Here is a 20136-nt window from a genome sequence, read left to right on the forward strand (position 1 = left end):
AGCGTCACCTCCTCCAGAGAGGCCTCCCGACCACCCATAGAACACCGTGCCCTCTGCCAGGCTTCCCGCCCCCTCACTCTGCTTTGCCTCCATGGCCCTCCTCACTTCCTGTCAAAAAGATATGCCCAGGAGCCCTAGCCGGTGTGGCTCAGTGGATAGAGTGTTGGCCTGTGGACTTAAGTGTCCCAGGTACAATGCCAGTCAGGGGCACATACCTCAGTTACAGGCTCCTCCCCAGCCCGGGCCCTGTTCAGGGCTTGTGCAGGAGGCAACCAATCGATGTATTTCTCTCACATTGGTATTTCTGTCTGTTTTTCCCTCTCTCTAAAAACCAATGGAGAAATATCCTCGAGTGAAGATTAAAAAGAAAAAGAAAAAAAGCTATGTCCAGGTGAACATGATTTTACTTGGAAAAAAGTCTTTGCAGATGCCATGAAGTTAAGTATGTTGAGATGAGATCGTGCTAGATTACCCTGGTGGGCCCTCGGTCCAAGGACAGTGTCCCTATTGGAGACAGAAGAGGAGATGCAGACGTAGAGGGAATGGCCAGAGATGGGAGCGATGCACTACGAGCCCAGGAACATGGGAGTCACCAGCAGCTGGAAGAAGCCAGGAAGGGTCCTCCCAGAGCCCTGGAGGGAGCATGGCCCTGCCCACACCTTGATTTCAGACTTCCGGCCTCCAGGCCTGGAGGGAATCCATTTCTTCTGTTCTAAGCCACCCAGTGCGTGGTCGCTTGTTACAGCAGCCACAGGAAACTGATACAGTTCCCCTGTCCTAACGACCTCAGCATATTCCTCCACCGGCTCCTTCCCGGGGCCCATCCCGGGGTGAGCTCACCTCCCACCCCATCACCTGGCTGCAGACCCGAGCCTCAGCCTGGACACCTCCCATACTGTGACCCGCCACAAGCGGTCGGTCTCAAAGCCCTGTTGCTTTAAGCCACGAAGTTTGTGGGCATTCGTACAGCAGCCATAAGAAACCAATACACTGTCACAGTGATCGTCTCTGTAAAGGACTCCCCTCCAAGCCTCTGTTCCCCTGTGTCATGATCATCAGAGCTAGCACTCCTGTCCCCCTCTGCAGACACCTCCAGTGTCTCCGACAGGCCGTGCACACAGCAGGCGCCTAATGTCTGCCGAGTGAATGCATGCTCACTATCCTAAACTCTCCCATGAGTGACTCATTCAATTCCCAAGCGCACCCTGTGAGACAGAAACTGTTATCGATCCATTTTCCAGATGAAGCAACTGAGGCAGGCAGGAGAGGTGAAGTGACTTACCCAAAGGTCTCCCAGCAGGGATGTGGTGGAGCTGGGAGACTGAGGGAGGCTGCGTCACATTCATGAGAGCTGCCAGGATGACTGGTATAGTTCTCAGCTTGCCAAGGGCGCCTGTCACGGATGCAGCCGGACGCCATCACTGCTCTCAGTGGGCACGGGCTTGGGGGGAGGGGGCGGGGGGGGGGGGGGGAAGAGCAGAGCACTGCCACCAGAGGGCACCAGACACACAGGGGTGTTTTCTCATCACAAGGGCCAGAAGGCCACTTGCTGGCATTTGGTGGAGGGGCCGACAGCCTGGCCATGCCAGGGACAGACTGCCACGTGAAGAACTGTCCGCCCGGGGCCAGCAGTGCCACTGCGGGAACCACTGCACACTGGGCCCCGCGCCTGCCCTTGCAACAACCGTCCGAGCTAGTGGTTAAAATAAAACAAGGATTCCGCAGCCGCCTGCCTGGGCTCAGAAGCAGCCAGAACAGCCCAGCCAGTGTGGCTCAGTGATTGAGCATTGACCTATGAACCAGGAGGTCATGGTTCGGTTCCCAGTCAGGGCACAGGCCCAGGTTATGGGCTCGATCCCCAGTGTGGCGTGTGCAGGACAGCTGATCAATGATTCTCATCATTGATGTTTGTTTTTCTCTCCCTTCCTCTCTCTGAAATCAATAAACACATATTTTTTTAAAAAAACAATGCTTTAAAACAAAAACAGCCCTACCCGGGTTGGCTCAGTGGATAGAGCATCAGCCTGTGGACGAAGGGTCCAGGGATCGATTCCGGTCAAGGGCACGTACCTCGGTTGCAGGATCCTCCCTGGCCCGGGCCCTGATCAGGGTGCCTGCAGGAGGCAACCCATCAATGTTTCTCTCACATCGATGTTTCTGTCTTTCCCTCTCTCTTCTACTCTCTCTGCAAATCAATGAGAAAAAAAACACACAAAAAACTAGCTCAGAACAAACCTGGCTCAGCCAGACCAGCTCTGTGACCTCAGGCGAGTCTTTGAACCTTCCTGAGCGCGTCTGAAAAATGAGGGAGCATCTCTCCCTCGTAGCTGAGGAGTGAGTAAGGTAACAGTGTCAACGCTTAGAGCGACGCCTGGGCGATAATCAGTGATGTTGCGTGTTCGCTGTGAATATTAGTATCTGAGTAGCAAGCGCTCGGGTCTAAACCTGTCACCCCTTCCAGTCCGGGGCCTCTGTGGCAGGGGCAGTGTGGACGTGCCTCTTGGCACCATCAGTGTTTGCTGACCGACTAACCAGGGAGTCCCGAGTGCCCCGGCTCCCAGGGAAGACAGACACAGGGCCCAGGAGGGGACCACAGGTTTATTGGGGGCTCCACACACGCACTCACGGTGTCACACGACAACGGCACGGTTACGCAATACACACGAGGTGGCCTCCGCCCGCAGCTGGGGCCCAGAGGCAGTGGGGTGCAGTCTCCTCCCTTTCGGCCCAGACCCAGCTGGGTGCCTTCCTCCTGGGCAGCTGAGGGAGGAGCTCCGGGGCGGGCCCCAGGCCTGGAACGGGGAAGCGAGCAGGCAAGTCCATGGGAGGCCGGGGCGGAGGGACCGCTCACTCCAGGGACTGGAGCATCAGCAGCTGTTTCAGCACCTTCGTCTGGCTGGTCTCGCGGATCTCGCCGGCCAGGAACATCTCATCCACGACCGTGTAAACCTGAGTGGGGGGAGGGGACAGGAGAGCCGGCGTGAGGGAAGGGGCCCGGATGCGGGTCCCGACCTGGGCGCTGGGGGCTCCGAGGCCTGAGAGCCGGGAAACGGGCAGCAGCAGAGGCATGGAGGTGCCAACAGGGGTTACGGCCCACCCCCTCCCCTGCCTGTGGCCCCACGGCCGCGACGTCACCAGGAGCCCACCTTGTAAAAATTGAACACCAGGTCCAGTTCACAGACGTTGTGGAAATATTCGTTTAGGACCTGGGAGAGGGAGAGAGACGGTGAGAGACGGGCAGGGAGAGAGACACACAGAGACAGGAACAGAGGTCATCAGACAGAGATGGCAAAAGCGACCGAGCGGGAGGGAGAGGGAGACAAACAAGAACGAAGATCAGCCGAAACCAGTTTGGCTCAGTGGACAGAGCGTCGGCCTGCGGACTGAAAGGTCCCAGGTTCGATTCCGGTCAAGGGCATGTACCTGGGTTGCGGGCACATCCCCAGTGGGAGATGTGCAGGAGGCGGCTGACCGATGTTTCTCTCCCATCGATGTTTCTAACTCTCTATCTCTCTCTCCCTTCCTCTCTGTAAAAAATCAATAAAATATATTTAAAAAAAAAAAAAAAAGAACGAAGATCCGATGACGACAGAAAGACATGGCAAAACGACAGACAGACTGAGGGGGAGGGAGAAAGGAATGGGGAAAGTGACGCGTGGGCACGGAGACAGGCGGCTGCATAAGGACGACAGTGGCTGCAGCAGAAACAAGGCCCAAAGAAAAGGGGAAAAGGCCCTGGCCGGTTTGGCTCAGTGGATAGAGCGTTGGCCTGCAGACCGAAGGGTCCCGGGTTTGATTCCTGTCAAGGGCACATGCTTGGGATATAGGCTTGGTCCCCAGTGGGGGGCGTGCAGGAGGCAGCTGGTCGATGGTTCTGTCTCATCACTGATGTTTCTCTCTCCCCCCTCCTCTCTGAAATCAATAAAAATATGTTACAAAAAAGGGAAAAAGGAGAGAAACGCAAAAGGCAGTGAGGTGGGTAGAGAAACAGGCAGGTGCGGTCGAGGAGGGTCTGTGCAGCGGGACCAGGGACGGTCCCCGTACTGGAGGCCACCAGGGCCCAGCCCGCCCCCGGGACGCACCTCCACGAAGTTGTGGATGGCCTCCAGGTAGGCCAGGTTGTTGTCGTTGACGTCCACGCAGATGCAGAAGTAGAGGCCGGCGTAGCGTCGGTAAATGATCTTGAAGTTCCGGAACTGCGGGCAGGGAGACAGTCAGGGACGGGGTGCCCCAGAGCCCAACGTGCTGGGCAGAGTGGGCCAGAACATCTCCTCCTTTCTCTCACGCCCCTGAGGCCCTGCTCTGTGCCTGGCCCTGTGCTGGGGACACCGTGATGACGGATATGGGCCTGGCCCTCCCCTCCTGGCTCACAGTGCAGTGCTGAGAGATCCATCCTCAGACACCCCCAGAGAGGGCAGGGCTGGGCTGCAGGAGCCGAGAGCGGGCAGCTAACCCAGCCTGGGGGCCCAGAGGGCTTCCTGGAGGAGGGGGCGCCAGACCTGAGGTCTGGAGGATGAGCAGGAGTGAATGGGCCGGAGTGTTCCAGGCAGAGGGAACAGCCTGTAGAAAGGCCCAGAGCCCAGCAGGAGCTAGGCAGGTCCCACGGCACCCTCCCCACCTTTGCGTGCCTCCCCAGTGCCTCTGGAGAGGCAGAGGCCTTAGCCTGGACGACTCATTCATTCATCCACAGACCCTGGTTGAGCAGGCAGGCTCTGTGCCTGGCAGCAGTCACCACTGGTAACCAAGCCTTGCTCCTAACTGGACTGTCACGGAAAGATTGCTCCAGCAGCACACACAACCCAGGCATAAGTGCGCATGGACGGGGACACAGGCGCTAACTGTATGTGTAAGGTAGAGAAACAGGCAGGTACAGACACAGAGATGCGTCCTGGGCTGCAAGCACAAAGCCATCAGCCAACAGCTGAAACCCCAGGCCCAGGCCTGGCAGGCGTCTGGCGCCACCTGGCGGCAGCTTCGAAGGCCAACGTTAGCCCTGGATGTTTATTCTTTCCAGCTCATCCTTTGTTAATTTCTGACCTCATTACAGTGCTGCCCGCACATAACCACGGACTGGACTAACAAGCATGTGTCAGGGTGCGTACTCCACTTTCCTTTCTTTAAAAATTTTAATTGATTTTTAGAGAGAGAGGAAGGGAGAGGGAGAGACAAAAGTATGCACGTGAGCCCTAACCGGTTTGGCTCAGTGGATAGCACGTCAGCCTGTGGACTGAAAGGTCCCGGGTTCGATTCCGGTCAAGGGCATGTACCTTGGTTGCGGGCACATCCCCAGTGGGGGGTGTGCAGGAGGCAGCTGATCGATGTTTCTCTCTCATGGATGTTTCTAACTCTCTATCCCTCCCCCTTCCTCTCTGTAAAAAATCAATAAAAAATTTAAAAAGTATGGACGTGAGAGGGAAACACACGCCCCACCCGGACTGAGCCTGCCACCCGGACACGAGCCCTGACCGGGCGTCAAACGGGACCTTTCGGGGCCTGGGAAGACGCCCAACCCGCTGAGCCACAGCGGCCAGGGCCACTTTTCCTTTGACACAGTTTGTGACTTTAAAAAAGGCTGGAGACCCCTGCCCTGGAGCGAGGGCTCCAGTCTCCCGGGCAGGAACGCTCTGCCTGCGCTGCCTGTCAAGCTGGCGGCCGGGCAGAGCCTGTCGCTGAGCAGCACTCTCTGAGCCTCCCTTCCCGGCTCCCCCTCCCCCTCCCTCCTGTGCCCGTGAACCCATCGCCAGCCCGACCCACATGTCCTCTGCTCCTGCAGGCTGAGGGGGTCCCCCCTCTGAACGCCTTCGGCCGCTGGGGCCTGTCCCAGCCTGACCACTCCAGCTGTCAGTCTAGGGACAGGGCCATCTCCCCACTGGACAGTGAGCCCCGGAGGGAAGGTGGGGCTGTCACCGCGGTGTCCCCAGCCCTGGACACTGACAGGTGCTTCAGGAGACACAATAATGTCCCCTCCCCCCGCAGGGGTGTCCACCTGTGTCCTGCCAACCCCTCCCCCGGAACTCCGACTCTGCTCCCTCCCGGACAGACAGACACCTCACTGCTCACCTGCACCTCAGCCTGCTCTTTCCAAAGCCGGTCCTGTCTTAAAGTGACGGTGCCATGCTACCGGTGGGCCGCTCTCTCTCCCGCTCCACATCTAACCATTGGTCCTCCCGCTGGCTCCACCTCCCAGTCTTCTCGCCACCCCCACTGCTTCCACACCCCTGCACCTGTCACCTGGACCCTGGCTGTCACCTCCCGCGGCCTCCCTGCTTCTGCTCTTGCCCCCATAGAGGGTCCCCAAGTCGCCCATGTCCCTCTTCTGCTCAAAACCTTCCATGGCTGCCCCCTCACTCAGAGGAAGGGCCCACGTCCTCACCACAGCCCACAGGGCCCTGCGCCATCTGCCCGTGTTATCTTTGTCCTCATCTCCTCCTGTCCCTCCCCCGCTTACTCCACCTCAGGCGGCTGGCCTTCCTGCTATTCCAAGAATGCCCCAGTATGTTCCCGCCCCAGGGCCTTTGCACTTGCCAGTTCCTGGGGCTTGGAATGTTCTCTCACAGATACCATGTCCTTCCCATTCTTCAACCCCTTCAGGCAGGTCTTGGCTCAGATGTCACCTCTTCAATGAGGGTTCTCTGATCAAGCCATTTAAAGCCGCATTCCAGCCCCAGCACACACACTCGCATCCCCCACGTGCTTGATGCTCGGGGCCCTGTCACCACCTGACACTGTATCTTTACCATCAGCTCTGAGGGCAGGGACTCAGTCATGTCTCTTCCGTTCGCTGCAGTATCCCAGCGCCCAGAGCAGCGCCTGGCACACACACATACACAGGCTCTCCATAAATATTTGCTGAATTCTTTAGGGCACCCAGCCTGGTCTCTTGAACAGGCTAACACCATGGGAACTAAAGGTGGAGACTTCTCGATGAAAAGAGACCAAAGCAATGCAAGACTGACCGGCTTTTAACAACCAGTATTGATCATTTGGGGGAGATTTAAATATTCACCAAGTATTAGAGTAATATTTAAAAAGTATAGCCCTGGCCAGTTTGGCTCAGGACTGAAGGGTCCCAGGTTCGATTCCAGTCAAGGGCATGTGCCTCGGCTGCGGGCTCAGTGCCCGGCCCTGGTTGGGATGCCTGCGAGAGGCAGCCAATCGATGTTTCACTCTCAGATCCATGTTTCTCCTCTCTCTGTCTCTCCCCATCCCTTCCACTCGCTCTAAAAATCAAGGGAAAAATATCCTTGGGTGAGGATTAACAAACAAACAGATAAATAAAAAGTATGATGCATCTTATCAGGTCTGATAATACTATTGTGGAAATGAAAGGCCCTTATTTCCTAAGTCATATCCTGAAATATCATGATGACTGTAACAATTGCACATGCTACAGTAAGGGATGGTTCGTTATACTGTCCTCTCTAGTTCTGTGAATCTGAACATTTTTATAGTAAGTTTTTAAAGGGCATCCCAGCCCTAGCTGGTGTGGCTCAGTGGACAGAGCGTCGGCCTGCAGACTGAAGGGTCCCAGGTTCGATTCCAGTCAAGGGCACATGCCCGGGTTGTGGGCTCGATCCCCAGTAGCGGGTGTGCAGGAGGCAGCCAATCAATGATTCTTTCTCATCATTGATGTTTCTATCTCTTGCTCCCCCTCCCTTCCTCTCTGAAATCAATAAAAAACTATATACAGTGTGTGTATATATATATATATATATATACACACACACACACGTATATACAGTGGGGCCTTGACTTACGAGTGTCCCAACTAATGAGTTTTTTGAGATACCAGCTGTCTCTCGGCCGATTTTTTGCATTGAGTTGATAGAGTAATTTGAGTTAACAAGCTCCTTAACGAGCTCGGTCTCAGAACGAATTAAACTCTTAAGTCAAGGCCCCACTGTGTGTGTGTGTGTGTGTGTGTGTGTGTGTATAAAAGGCAACCCCCCAAAATTCTTCAGCCCAAAAAAGAAAAAGGTAGAGCAAAAAGGCATAATATTAATACTGATTAAATCTGGGTAGTGGGTGCATGAACCTTCACTCCACTTCTCCCTCATTGTACGAATCTGTATGTTTGAAAAGTTTCACAATGCAAAGTACCTAAAAAAAGGAAGACAGCAAGCTAACAACATGCTGAGTGAGTGAATGTGGGAAGGGGGGAGGGTCTGGGGGGAGGGCCTGAAAGGAGGCATGGGGGACTGGGGTCTGTCACCTCCACAAAGTTGGTGTGTTTGGCATCTCGGACCGTGACCACGGCGTGCACCTCCTCGATCAACTTCTGCTTCTCGTCATCATCAAACTGCATGTACCACTTGGCCAGGCGCGTCTTGCCCGCTCTGTTCTGGATGAGGATGAAGCGGATCTGGGGCAGCAGGAGAAGGAAGTGAGAGAGGCAGGGGGAGAGGGCCAGGGCTGCATACACCCAACAGCCCCACCCATCACCGCCAGGGAGAGAGGGCCCCCCCTCCCTGCTGCCTGCCTTCCCCCGGGCCCAGCCAGGCCGCTGGCCACACACTCCCATCCCAGCTCCCTCCAGCCCCTGGAGAGATTTCTCATCCGCAGAGCAGCCGGCTCTGCCCTCAGCTCCCAGCTCCCGGGCCCTGAGTCCAAGCAAGGCCCCACCACCTCGTTTGCCTGGCCTTGGACACGAGACCTGAACTTCCTGAGCGCCCATTTCCCCACCGGCAAGACAGGTTTCCTTGTCGGGCTATTTTGCAGGTTAAATCAGTTTGTAAAAACAGTTCAGTAGCTGGCACATAGCAGGCACTCAATAAATGTTTGCATTTCAGACGTCTTTGGTATGGGTCTTGGCAGGGCTAACTTCTTTTTTTCTTTTTACTTACCTTTTTTTTTTTTTTTTACTTATTTTAAAAAATCCTATCTATACTAATAAAGGGGTAATATGCTAATTAGACCAGACATCTATCCAGACGTCCTTCTGGACAAAGCCACAGTGGCGGGGGCCAAGTCAGAGGTGGTTAGGGGCGACCAGGCCGGCAGGGGAGGGCAGTTAGGAGCAACCAGGCAGGCAGGCAGAGGTGGTTAGTGGCGATCAGGCAGGCAGGCAGGTGAGCAGTTAGGAGCCAGTAGTCCCGGACTGCAAGAGGGATGTCTGAGGGGTCCTGGATTGGAGAAGGTGCAGACTGGGCTGAGGAACTCCCCCCCATGAACGAATTTCGTGCACCGGGCCTCTAGTTACAATATAAAGATGTAATATGCAAATGGTTGTTACATAACGACCAACTGTATAATGACTGGATCACGGATGAGCAGGAGGGTGGGGCAGCAAGAGCTACAGGAGGGGGCAGGGCAGCAAGCTATGAGGGGGTGCGGGGGGAGCTACAGGAGGGCGGCAGCAAGCTACTGGCACACGGATCTGTGTGCAGGGCTACTAGTTGAGATATAATTCACAAACCATAAAACCCACCACACATGTATATAGCTCAATGGTTTTTAGTATATTCAGACAACTGTGCATACATCACCACTAATTCCAGAAACATGTTCCTCAGCCCAGAAAGAAACCCCCCGCCCATTAGCAGCCACCCTCCCTCCGCCAGCCCCCAGCAGCCATGAATCTTTCCGCCTCCATGGATTTGCCTGTTCTGGACATTCCCTAGAAGTGGCATCTGGCTTCTTCACTCAGCACGATGTTTCCAAAGTTCATCCATGTTGTGTCCCCCTCTGTGGATAACTTCATTTCCTTTATCCACTCAGCAGTGGCTGGACACTTGGGTTGTTTACATTTTTTGGGTGATTATGAATCATGCTGTTCTGAACATTCATGTGTAAGTTTCTATGTGCTTGTATGTTTGCATTTCTCTAGGGTGGAAACCTAGGAGTAGAATTGCTGGGTCATATGGTAGCTCTCTATCTAACTTTCAGGAACCGCTAAGCTATTTCCCAAAGCATCTGCCACTTCTTCAGTGACATAACCGCCTGGTGCCTCAGTTTATCCACCTGGAAAATAGGGCCACATAAGGGTGTGATGAGGAGTAAAAATATAGGAGAAGTACCCAGAACAGTGCTTGGCTCGGGTCAGCTATGAGTATCATCCGTGATGGCTAGAAGCTGTGTTTTTATGTTCTGAAATGCCAGGCCAACTGCCATAGGGCTCCTATGAAAGCCGAACGCGTTAATGCCAGGAGTGCTTAGCTGAGTGCCCGTTACACACTGAGCACTCGATAAAATCAGCTATTGTGATGACTGAGGGGCATCTGACCGAGTGGCTAAGAACTCAAACTCGCCAAAACCGGTTTGGCTCAGTGGATAGAGCGCCGGCCTGCGGACTGAAAGGTCCCAGGTTCGATTCCGGTCAAGGGCATGTACCTGGGTTGCGGGCACATTCCCAGTGGGAGATGCGCAGGAGGCGGCTGATCGATGTTTCTCTCCCATCGATGTTTCTAACTCTCTATCTCTCTCCCTTCCTCTCTGTAAAAAATCAATAAAATATATTTAAAAAAAAAAAAAAAAAGAACTCAAACTCGGCAGTCTGAATGAATCTGGGCACTACTCGCCCTGTGTCCATGGGCAAGTCACTGAAGCTCTCTGGGCCTTTGTTTCCCGCTCTGTATAACGGACATAACGAGAGTCCCTCCCTCCTAAGGCTGTTGCACAGGTTACTAAACATAAGGGTCGTAGTACAGTGACTGGCACAACTAAAGTGACACGTAAGTTTAGTGGAACCTCAGTTCTCAAACTCAATTCCTTCTGGAAGGCTGTTCAAGAAGCGCTATGTTCGAAAAGCAAGTCATTTTCCCATTTAGAAATCACGTAAATTGAATGAACCCATTCCAGACCCCCAAAAGGATTCCCTGTTTTAAACTTTCTCAGTTGCCTGTGATCGTTGTTCTAGGCCAGTGATGGCGAACCTTCTGAGCTCGGCGTGTCAGCATTTTGAAAAACCCTAACTTAACTCTGGTGCCGTGTCACATATAGACATTTTTTGATCTTTGCAACCATAGTAAAACAAAGACTTATATTTCTGATATTTATTTTATATATTTAAATGCCATTTAACAAAGAAAAATCAACCAAAAAAATGAGTTCGCGTGTCACCTCTGACACGCGTGTCATAGGTTCGCCATCACTGTTCCAGGAGCACGTCCACGCCCGTAGCCACATCAGCGCTCTCGGTGGCCTCCTTACGGTTTAAAATTGTACGAATCGCGGATTTCGCCACGCCAGACTCGGGAGCCAGATCAGACGCCTGAACACCTCTATCACCCTCTGCAATTTTTTTCTTTTCTCAGCTCTACTGTTGTTCTCACAACTTTCCTTTTCACTTTGCTGCTGCCACTAACCTTCTTAGAACCCAGGGAGACCTATGTGAACAGCGCGAGGCTTAGTGATAAACTGACTCACACTGGAGCCTTCTGTCCGTTGTCGCCTGACTGATCACACAGGTAACAGTATGACAGGGGTGTCGGGTCCAGAACCGAGGTGCTGTTCGACAACCGAGACATTTTCCCATGAACAACTTGGTGGAGAACCAAATTGTTCAAGAGGGGAGACGTTTGAGAACCGAGGTTTGACTGTGTTAGTTCTTCGTAGTATTATCATTCAGCGCCATCTGGCTGAGAAAACTACGGCCCAAGTTCACCCGGATAGGAAGCCAGCCTTTGGGCCCAGTTCTATTGGAGACAGGCATGCGCAAGCCCATTTTATAGATAAACTGAAGCTTGGGGGAAGAAGTCTCGCAGCCAGCAAGCAGAGCTGGGAGTCCAATGGCTTTGCTCTGAGCTCCCTTACCCTGCAGGGGGGGGGGGGGGGTAGGAGGGAGGGAGGGGGGAGCCCCCGCCCTGTCGCAAGAGTCCACTCTTTCCTAAATCTCGCTCTCCACATATTCTATCCACTTCCCCCCAGCAATCCAGCTGGCTGGGACAGGCTATTACTACCTCCTTCCAAGAACCCCTTCTGCTGAGCCAGGGAAAACCACTTCCGAGCAGGGCAGGGGTCAGGGGCCGGAAGGGAAGGCGCCCGCGTGGGGGTGGACCTCTAAAGGCGGAGGCACTCGGGGCCTCCAGGAAGGGGAGCTAGAAGCAAACCTACAGAGTTGAGGGGGATCTGTTCCAACACCCACCACCCTTCATCTCTTTTCCCAGCTCCCGGCCCAAAGAATCCTTTCTTATGATCCAAAAGCCCCAGCCCGGGGTCAGGTGCCAAATCCCATACCCAGTCCTTGCTCCAAAAGCCCAATCTCTCACTTCCGTGCCTACTCCGACCCCCCCACCACCCCCGCCACTCACCTCCCGGGTGGGAAGACCTGTCACATTGCACCCCATTTCATGGCTAGTATCCATTCCCTTCCGCCAAGCCTTCTTCCCCTCGCAGCACGCTTTCCCGGACACCAAAGGCCCATTCCCTACAGCGGTCCACTTCCCGCCTCCACGTCCCAGTCTCCCACCAACAGCGGGACGTCCCGCCCGTTTCAGCACCCCCTTCCGCCTGCAACGCCAGCTTCCTGCCTCCGGAGACCCTTTCTCTTTCATCCCGATGTCTCTCTCCTTCTCCCACGCTCCCAGAGGGCCCTCCTCTTGGGACGCCCCCTCCCTGCCTCCGATTCCTTCTTTCTACCCTCGAGACCCTGCCTCGGCAATTGCCTCCCGGTTTCAGAACCCCCAATCATCTCCAATGTCTTCCACTCTACAGCCCTCTCCCCTTGGCACCTTATCTCCAACGACCCGTAGCCTCCAGGCCCCCGGTGTACCCCCATGCCCAGAACCAGCGCTCAGTTCCCCGCTTCCCGGCCTTTGATCGGCCCCAATTCCGAGAGCTCGAGCCCGGCCCAGACCAACGCACCGCAGCGGGGGGAGGGGGGGGCTTGTCAGTGCCCGACTCGGCCTCCAATCTGCACGTGGGCCCACCCTCCTCGCGTCCCCAACGCGAGCGCGCCCCAGTTACCATGGCGACCCCCGTGCGGACCCCAGCTGCCCCGGTCCCGCGGCGACTGGGCGGCTCCCGCTCTGCAAGGTGTTGGGGGATCCAGGGCTAGAGCGGACTTCCGGCAGAAGAATCCGCTCGCCCTCTAGCGCACAGCCCGCTGGGAATTGCAGTCACAAGAATGGGTTTGCGCGTCAGGGTGGCAAGGTGGGGAAAAGAGACGGTCCTTCTTCCCAACAGCCTGAGAATTTGTCCGTTTTCCTCTGTCCGTTTTCCTCTCCCCGTTTCCCTCTCCCCGTTTCCTCATGCATGCTAGGAGTTGTGTCTTCGGAGGACTACAATTACCGAAACCCTCGGCGGTGAGCAAGCTGAGCCTTGCATTCTGGGAAAAGTAGTTCTCATGGCCCCTCCTCCAAGGTGAGATGGGCATGCTGGGAGTAGTAGTTTTAAATAAAGAAACGGCGTGTGGGACGCTGGAAATGTAGCTGTGTTGCCGTGCTCACCCAGGGCTTTGTTTAAAATACGTTGAGTGTTTCCCTAGGGAAGACGGAGAGTAGTGTAAGAGCGTGAACTGTGTGTGTGCAAATTCTGCCGTTGCATTTCCTAGCCGTGAGACTTTGGGCCAACAACTTCACCTCTTAATTTCGTCTGTGAAATAGGAGAGATCAAGGGGCCGCCTCGGTAGGATTGTTTGAAAGCTTTGATAACTTCCAAAGTACCTAGCACAGTGCTTGACACATAGTAAGTGCTCAATAAATATTAGCTGACATCATGAATATTCATCGTTAACATCAGGTAATAGGGATCTTCTTACTTCCTGTCCAGAGGTACACTGTCTTCTTTAAGCTATACAAATAGGCCAAGGGCTTTCCCTCGTGCCTTTTGGAAGGCCTTCCCCCCATTCATTCTAAGGCTGGCTTCTTTTCTTTTTTTAAAATGTGTTTTTATTTATTTTAGAAAGAGAAAAACATCCATCGCCCCCTACTGGGGATGGAGCTGCCAGGAATAGAACTGATTGCCTACCTCTCTGCCCAAGGGACAATGCTCCGCGGAATGAGGAAAACCGGCCAAGGAGAGACTGGCTTCTTTTCTCCCTTTAGTTTAAACACCACCTCCACAGACCTGTTCAGAGGCCCTACATATAAAGGTTCCTCTCTCATGCCCCCAAAATTATGTAGGTAAGTAGTTAGTTTGATTTTTTTTTTTTTCGCCAGAGCTTAATATATTTTATTGATTTTTTTACAGAGAGGAAGGGAGAGGGATAGAGAGAAACACTGATGAGAGAGAAACATCGATCAGCTGCCTCCTGCACACCACCTACTGGGGATGTGCCCGCAACCAAGGTACATGCCCTTGGCCGGAATCAAACCTGGGACCTTTCAGTCCGCAGGCCAATGCTCTATCCACTGAGCCAAACCGGTTAGGGCTGGTTTGATTTTTTAATAGCCTTTATTACAACTTTTTTCTTTATTACCACTCTCAGTGATTCTATTTGGTGCGTGTGTGGATCTCCCATTAGGTGGTAAGCTTTGAAGGTAGGGAGGCTGTCTGTTAACTGTATCTACCTTACCTAGAAGATGACGGCACTCACAAAGGTATTACTGTTGATACTGAAGGGAGACTTGCCCTAATAAAAACAAAGCATATCCTAGAACACTGTAAATTTAAAGAGTATTATTGGCAGAAGAACCAACACAAAACTATTGAATTAATCACCAAGGCGAAAAGAGGCCCGTGATGCCGGGCCGGTGTCCCTCAGCGGTTGAGTGTTAATCTATGAATCGGGAGGTCAGGGCACATACATGCTAGGTTGTGAGCTCCATCCCCAGTAGGGAGCGTGCAGGAGACAGCCAATCAATGATTCTCTCTCATCTTCGATGTTTCTCTCTCTCTCTCTCTCTCTCTCTCTCTCCCTTCCTCTCTGAAATCAATTAAAAAATATTTTTAAAAAAAGAGGTCAGTGATCATTTCTGTCCTGTGCACTATGCAGTCTCCAACAGATTTGGGACCAGGATAAAGTAAGCAAGGTGTTCAGGGTGGAAACTTTCAAAAGACACTCCCACTTAGGTGCTGATCCAGCCCTCGCAGGAGCTGAAAGTGACGCCTCCGTGAAGTTCGCTCGCTGGGCACCTTGCTTGCTCCCCCTTAGTCCCAGCCCTGATCTTCAGTGTTTAGCTTAGTGCTGGCACTAGTCTGGTATTCAAGAAACATTTTTCTGGCCGAAACCGGTTTGGCTCAGTGGATAGAGCGTCGGCCTGCGGACTGAAAGGTCCCAGGTTCAATTCCGGTCAAGGGCATGTACCTGGGTTGCGGTACATCCCCAGTGGGAGATGTGCAGGAGGCAGCTGATCGATGTTTCTGGCTCTCTATCTCTCTCCCTTCCTCTCTGTAAAAAATCAATAAAATATATTTTAAAAAAAAAAGAAAGAAACATTTTTCTGAATGAATGAATGAATGAACAAAGGAATGAACAGGAAGCAGGAAAACAGACACTGTCCCCACCCAGGCAGCCTTCAGGGGAAATTAAATGACGTTATGCAAATAAAAAAGTTACTTAGGCAGCAACAGTTGCCATTTTGTATCTCACACAGTTTCTGTGGGTCAGAACTTGGGGAGCAGCTTTCCTGGGTGGTTCTAGCTTGGAGGCTCTCATGAGGTGGCTCGCTCGTGGGGTTGGCTGCTTAATGCTGCCTATTGAAGGCCTCAGTTTCCCACAGGGAGACCTCCCCTCAAGGACATGAGTGTCCCCGCGTGGCAGCTGTTCCCCCCCAGAGTGAAGGATCCAAGACAGGGCAAGGCAGACGCTGCAATGGTTTCTCTGACCTTGCTCAGAAGTCACCCTTCGTCATTTCCACAGTGTCTTACTGGCACATAGATCAGCTCTGTCTAACGCAGGAGGGGACACGAGCACCAGGAGTGAATCACTGTGGTTCACCCTGGAGGCGGGCTACCGCAGGTGCTTAGCAGTGGTTCTCAACCTTCCTAATGCCAGGACCCTTTAATACAGTTCCTCATGTTGTGGTGACCCCCAAAAGCTGAATGGATCAACAAGATGTAGTATATACATACAAGAGAATATTATTCAACCTTAAAAAGCAATGAAGTTATTTTTTTTAAAGTATATGTTTATTGATTTCAGAGACGGAGAGAGAGCTAGAGATAGAAACATCAATGATGAGAGAGAATCATTGGTTGGCTGCCATCTGCACACCCCACACTGGGGACTGAGCCCACAACCCGGGCATGTGCCCTGACCGGGAATCGAACGGTGACTCCTGGTTCATAGGTCGATGCTCAACCACTGAGCCACACCAGTCACGCAGCAATGAAGTTCTGATACATGCTACTACATGGATGAACTGTGTGTGTGTGTGTGTGTGTGTGTGTGTACTTGAGAGAGAGAAAGAGAGGGAGAGGGAAGGAGGGAGAAACATCAATGTAGAGAGAAACATCCATTGGCTGTCTCCCACATGCATCCCAACTAGGGATTGAACCTTGAACAGACAACCTAGGTATGTTCCCTGACCGGGAATCAAACCCGCAACCTTTTAGTATCGGACAAAGTTCCAACCAACTGAGCCACACCTGCCAGGCTGGACTTTGAAAACTACATGCTAAGTGTAATAAGACAGACACACAAGGACAGCTTCCTGCCTCCGGAGACACTACAGCCAACTGTATAATGACTGGATCACGGATAGAGCATTGGCCTGTGGGCTAAAGGGATTTATATGATTTCATGTATATGAGGGACCTAGAACAGGTAAATTTATAGGATCAGAAACTAGAACACAGGTTATCAGGGGCTGGAGCGTGGGAGGGAGGCAGACAGGGAGTTACTGTTTCATGGATACAGTTTCAGTTTGGTCTCGTTAAAAAGTTCTGAAAATGGACAGTGGTAATGGTTGAACAACATTGTGAATGTACTTAATGCCACTGAATTGTACCCCTAAACGTGGTTAAAATAGTAAATTTTATGTTATTTACATTTCAACACAATAAACAATGTTACACAATTTATGTTAAACAAAAACCCTCGCAACTCAGTAGTAGCTATCACCAATACAGTGCTTACTATGTTACAGACATGATTCTAAGCAAGTCATTCACTGAAACCTCAAAACAACTTTAGCCTGGCCAGCGTGGCTCAGTGGCTGAGCGTGGACCTATGAACCAGGAGATCACAGTGTCTCAGTCAGGGCACATGCCTGGGTGTGGGCTCGATCCCCAGTAGGGGGCGTGCAGGAGGCAGCTGATCAATGATTCTCTCTCATCATTGATATTTCTATCTCTCCCTTCCTCTCTGAAATCAATAAAAATGCTTTTTTAAAAAAACACAACTTTATAAGGCAGTACCAATATTATCAACCCCATTTTACAGATGAGGGAATTGAGGTACAGAGAAGTTGAGTAACTAGCCCAAGGTCACACAGCTTGTAAATAAATGGTGGAGCTGAGATTCTAGTCCAGGCATTCTGCCTGCAGATAAGGTGCCTCTTGCCACTATACTATGCTGCATTCATGTAAGCGTATAGAGGGATCTGGAAGAAAGCACACTTCTGGAGAGGCAAGTGGTACGGGCTTGAGTTGTCCAAAGAGACTGCACCTATCTATATATATATATATATATATATATATATATATATATATATATATATATATACACTAAGGTCCCGGTGCACGAAATTCGGGCAAGAGTAGGCCTTCCTTCCCCCGGCTGCCAGCACTGACTTCCCTCTGGCACCCAGACCCTGGGCTTCCCTCCAGCACCTGGGACCCCGGCTTCCCTTGCAGCCCTGGCTTCATCTGGAAGGTCGTCTGGTCTAATTAGCATATTATGCTTTTATTATTATAGATATGTATAAATTTATTTATTGATCGGAGAGGAAGAGAGAGGGAGAGAGAGATAGAAACATCAATGATGAGGGAGAATCATTGATCGGCTGCCTCCTGCACGCCACACACTGGGGATCCAGCCCACAACCCCTGCGTGTGCCATGACCAGGAATTGAACCCTGACTGCAACCCTTGACCAGAATCAAACCCGGGACCCTTCAGTCCGCAGGCCAACACTCTATCCACTGAGCAACACCAGCCAGGGAAATTTATGCACTATTGTATAACTGAAAATAATTTAGCTCTGCCAGTGTGGCCCAGTGGTTGAGCGTGGACCTATGAACCATGAGATCCTGGATCAATTCCGGTCAAGGTGCATGGCCAGGTTGTGGGCTCAGTCCACAGTAGGGAGGGAGCGTGCAGGATGCAGCCGATCAATGATTCTCTCTTACCAGGGATGTGTCTTTCTCTCTCTCCTCTCCCTTCCTCCCTGAAAGCAATAAAAAAATTTTTTAAAAAGAATTTAATTGCCCTGGCTGGTGGCTCAGTGGTTAGAGCATCACACCAAAGGTTCTGGTTTGGTTCCTGGTCAAGGGCATGTACCTAGGTTGCAGGTTCACTCCCAGCCCCCATCAGGGCGCATGTGGGAGGCAGCCAGTCGATGTGTCCCTCTCACATTGATGTTTCTCTCTCTCTCTCTGCCTCTCCCTCCCTCCTTTATTCCCTTCCACTCTCTCTGTAAAAACAATGGAAAAAGTGTCCTTAGGTGAGGATTAACAATGAAAAAAAATTAAACAAGGAAAAATATTAAAGTAAAAATAAAAGAAAAAAGAAAAGAAAAAAATGAATATATAACAATAGAAAAATGGGCAAAAGATTTGAACAGCACCACAAAATGCTATTCAAATGGCATATATATAGATCTATATCTATCATCTATCTATCTATTATCTATCTATCTAGATATGAAAAGGTGCTGCCTTGGCCAGTGTGATTGGGTGTCCCAGGCACCAAAACTTTGCGGGTTTGATTCGCAGTCAGGGCACATGCCCAGATTGCAGGTTTGATCCCTCACAGCAGATGGATGTTTCACTCTTACATCGATGTCTGTCTGTCTGCCTCTCTCTGTCTCTCTCCCCCTCTCTCTTCCTTTCTCTCTAAAAATCAATTTTAAAGTCTTTTACAAAATAAAAATACAGCTCTAACTAGTTTGGCTCAGTGGATAGAGCTTCAGCCTGCAGACTGAAAGGTCCTGGGTTCAATTCCGGTCAAGGGCATGTACCTCGGTTGCGGGCCCATCGCCAAGTGGGAAATGTGCAGGAGGCAGCTGATTGATGTTTCTCTCTCATTGATGTTTCTAACTCTCTATCCCTCTCCCTTCCTCTCTGTAAAAAAAATCAATAAAACATATTTAAAAATAAAAATACAGACAATATCAAGTGGTTAGGGAAATTCTAATGTCTGACTCCAGGGATGTAAACTGGTATATTCACTTTGGGAAACTGGTGAAAGAAAGTGGATGACACACGGCCACTCGGTGACCAGGAATTCCATTCTGAGATCCATACCTAGCAGAAATGATTGTGTATGCTTATCAAAAGACATGTTCTAGGCTGCTCATAGCAGCACTACCCATAATGGCTAAAATGTGGACACTACCCGGATGCTCACCAGCCGTAGAATGGACACACGCACTGCGGTTCATGCACACCGTAGAGTACTACACAGCATTGAGAGTGAACGCTCTCCCTCTGCACACAGGAATACGGATGATCTAACAAAAAATGTTGGTGGGAAGAGGCCATTTATATAAATGTATCATTGCATTTATATAAAGTGTAAAAACAGGGAAAACTAATCTACGGTCATAGAAATCAGGAAAGTGATTTTCCTTCTTGGGAAGAGGGGAGTGACTGGAAAGGAACAAGGTGCGGGAGAGCTTCTGAACATTTGTCATATTGTTTCTTTTTTAAAAAATATTTTTATTGATTTCAGAGAGGAAGGGAGAGAGATAGAAACATCAATGATGAGAGAAACTCATTGATTGGCTGCCTCCTGCTACTGGGGGGGGGGGCGGGGATCAAGCCCACAACTCAGGCATGTGTCCTTGGCCGGAAATGAACCTGGGACCCTTTAGTCCACAGGCCAATGCTCTATCCACTGAGCCAAACCAGCTAGGGCTGTCATATTGTTTCTTTTTTTTTCTTTTTCTTTTTTTAAAATATATTTTATTGATGTTTTACAGAGAGAAAGGGAGAGAGATAGAGAGTTAGAAACATCGATGAGAGAGAAACATCGATCAGCTGCCTCCTGCACATCTCCTACTGGGGATGTGCCCGCAACCCAGTTACATGCCCTTGACCGGAATCGAACCTGGGACCTCTCAGTCCGCAGGCCGACACTCTATCCACTGAGCCA

At 51.6% G+C, this 20136-nt stretch overlaps 1 protein-coding gene across 1 annotated transcript; it reads right to left on the reverse strand.

Moving 5' to 3' along the window:
* Positions 1 to 2579: 2579 nt before the first annotated feature.
* On the reverse strand, positions 2580 to 13174 carry AP2S1 (adaptor related protein complex 2 subunit sigma 1). The gene is made up of 5 exons (XM_081108190.1): positions 12904 to 13174; positions 8213 to 8362; positions 4083 to 4196; positions 3147 to 3206; positions 2580 to 2949 (listed from the first exon to the last, which is right to left on the reverse strand). The coding sequence occupies exons 1-5, from the start codon at positions 12904 to 12906 to the stop codon at positions 2848 to 2850; spliced, it is 429 nt and encodes a 142-aa protein (XP_080964316.1). The 5' UTR covers positions 12907 to 13174; the 3' UTR covers positions 2580 to 2847.
* Between the last annotated feature and the right edge of the window lie 6962 nt (positions 13175 to 20136).

Source organism: Myotis nattereri, assembly GCF_964212035.1.
Source record: "Myotis nattereri genome assembly, chromosome: 15".
Lineage (NCBI taxonomy): Eukaryota > Metazoa > Chordata > Mammalia > Chiroptera > Vespertilionidae > Myotis > Myotis nattereri.

What these genes read in the sequence shown, in the direction of transcription:
- AP2S1 (XM_081108190.1), bottom strand. An exon ending in AACACACCAACTTTGTGGAG is followed by an intron (nt 4,197 to 8,212) that starts GTGACAGACCCC and finishes CCCTGCCCGCAG; the next exon opens with TTCCGGAACTTCAAGATCAT. An exon ending in CCATCCACAACTTCGTGGAG is followed by an intron (nt 3,207 to 4,082) that starts GTGCGTCCCGGG and finishes TCCCTCTCCCAG; the next exon opens with GTCCTAAACGAATATTTCCA.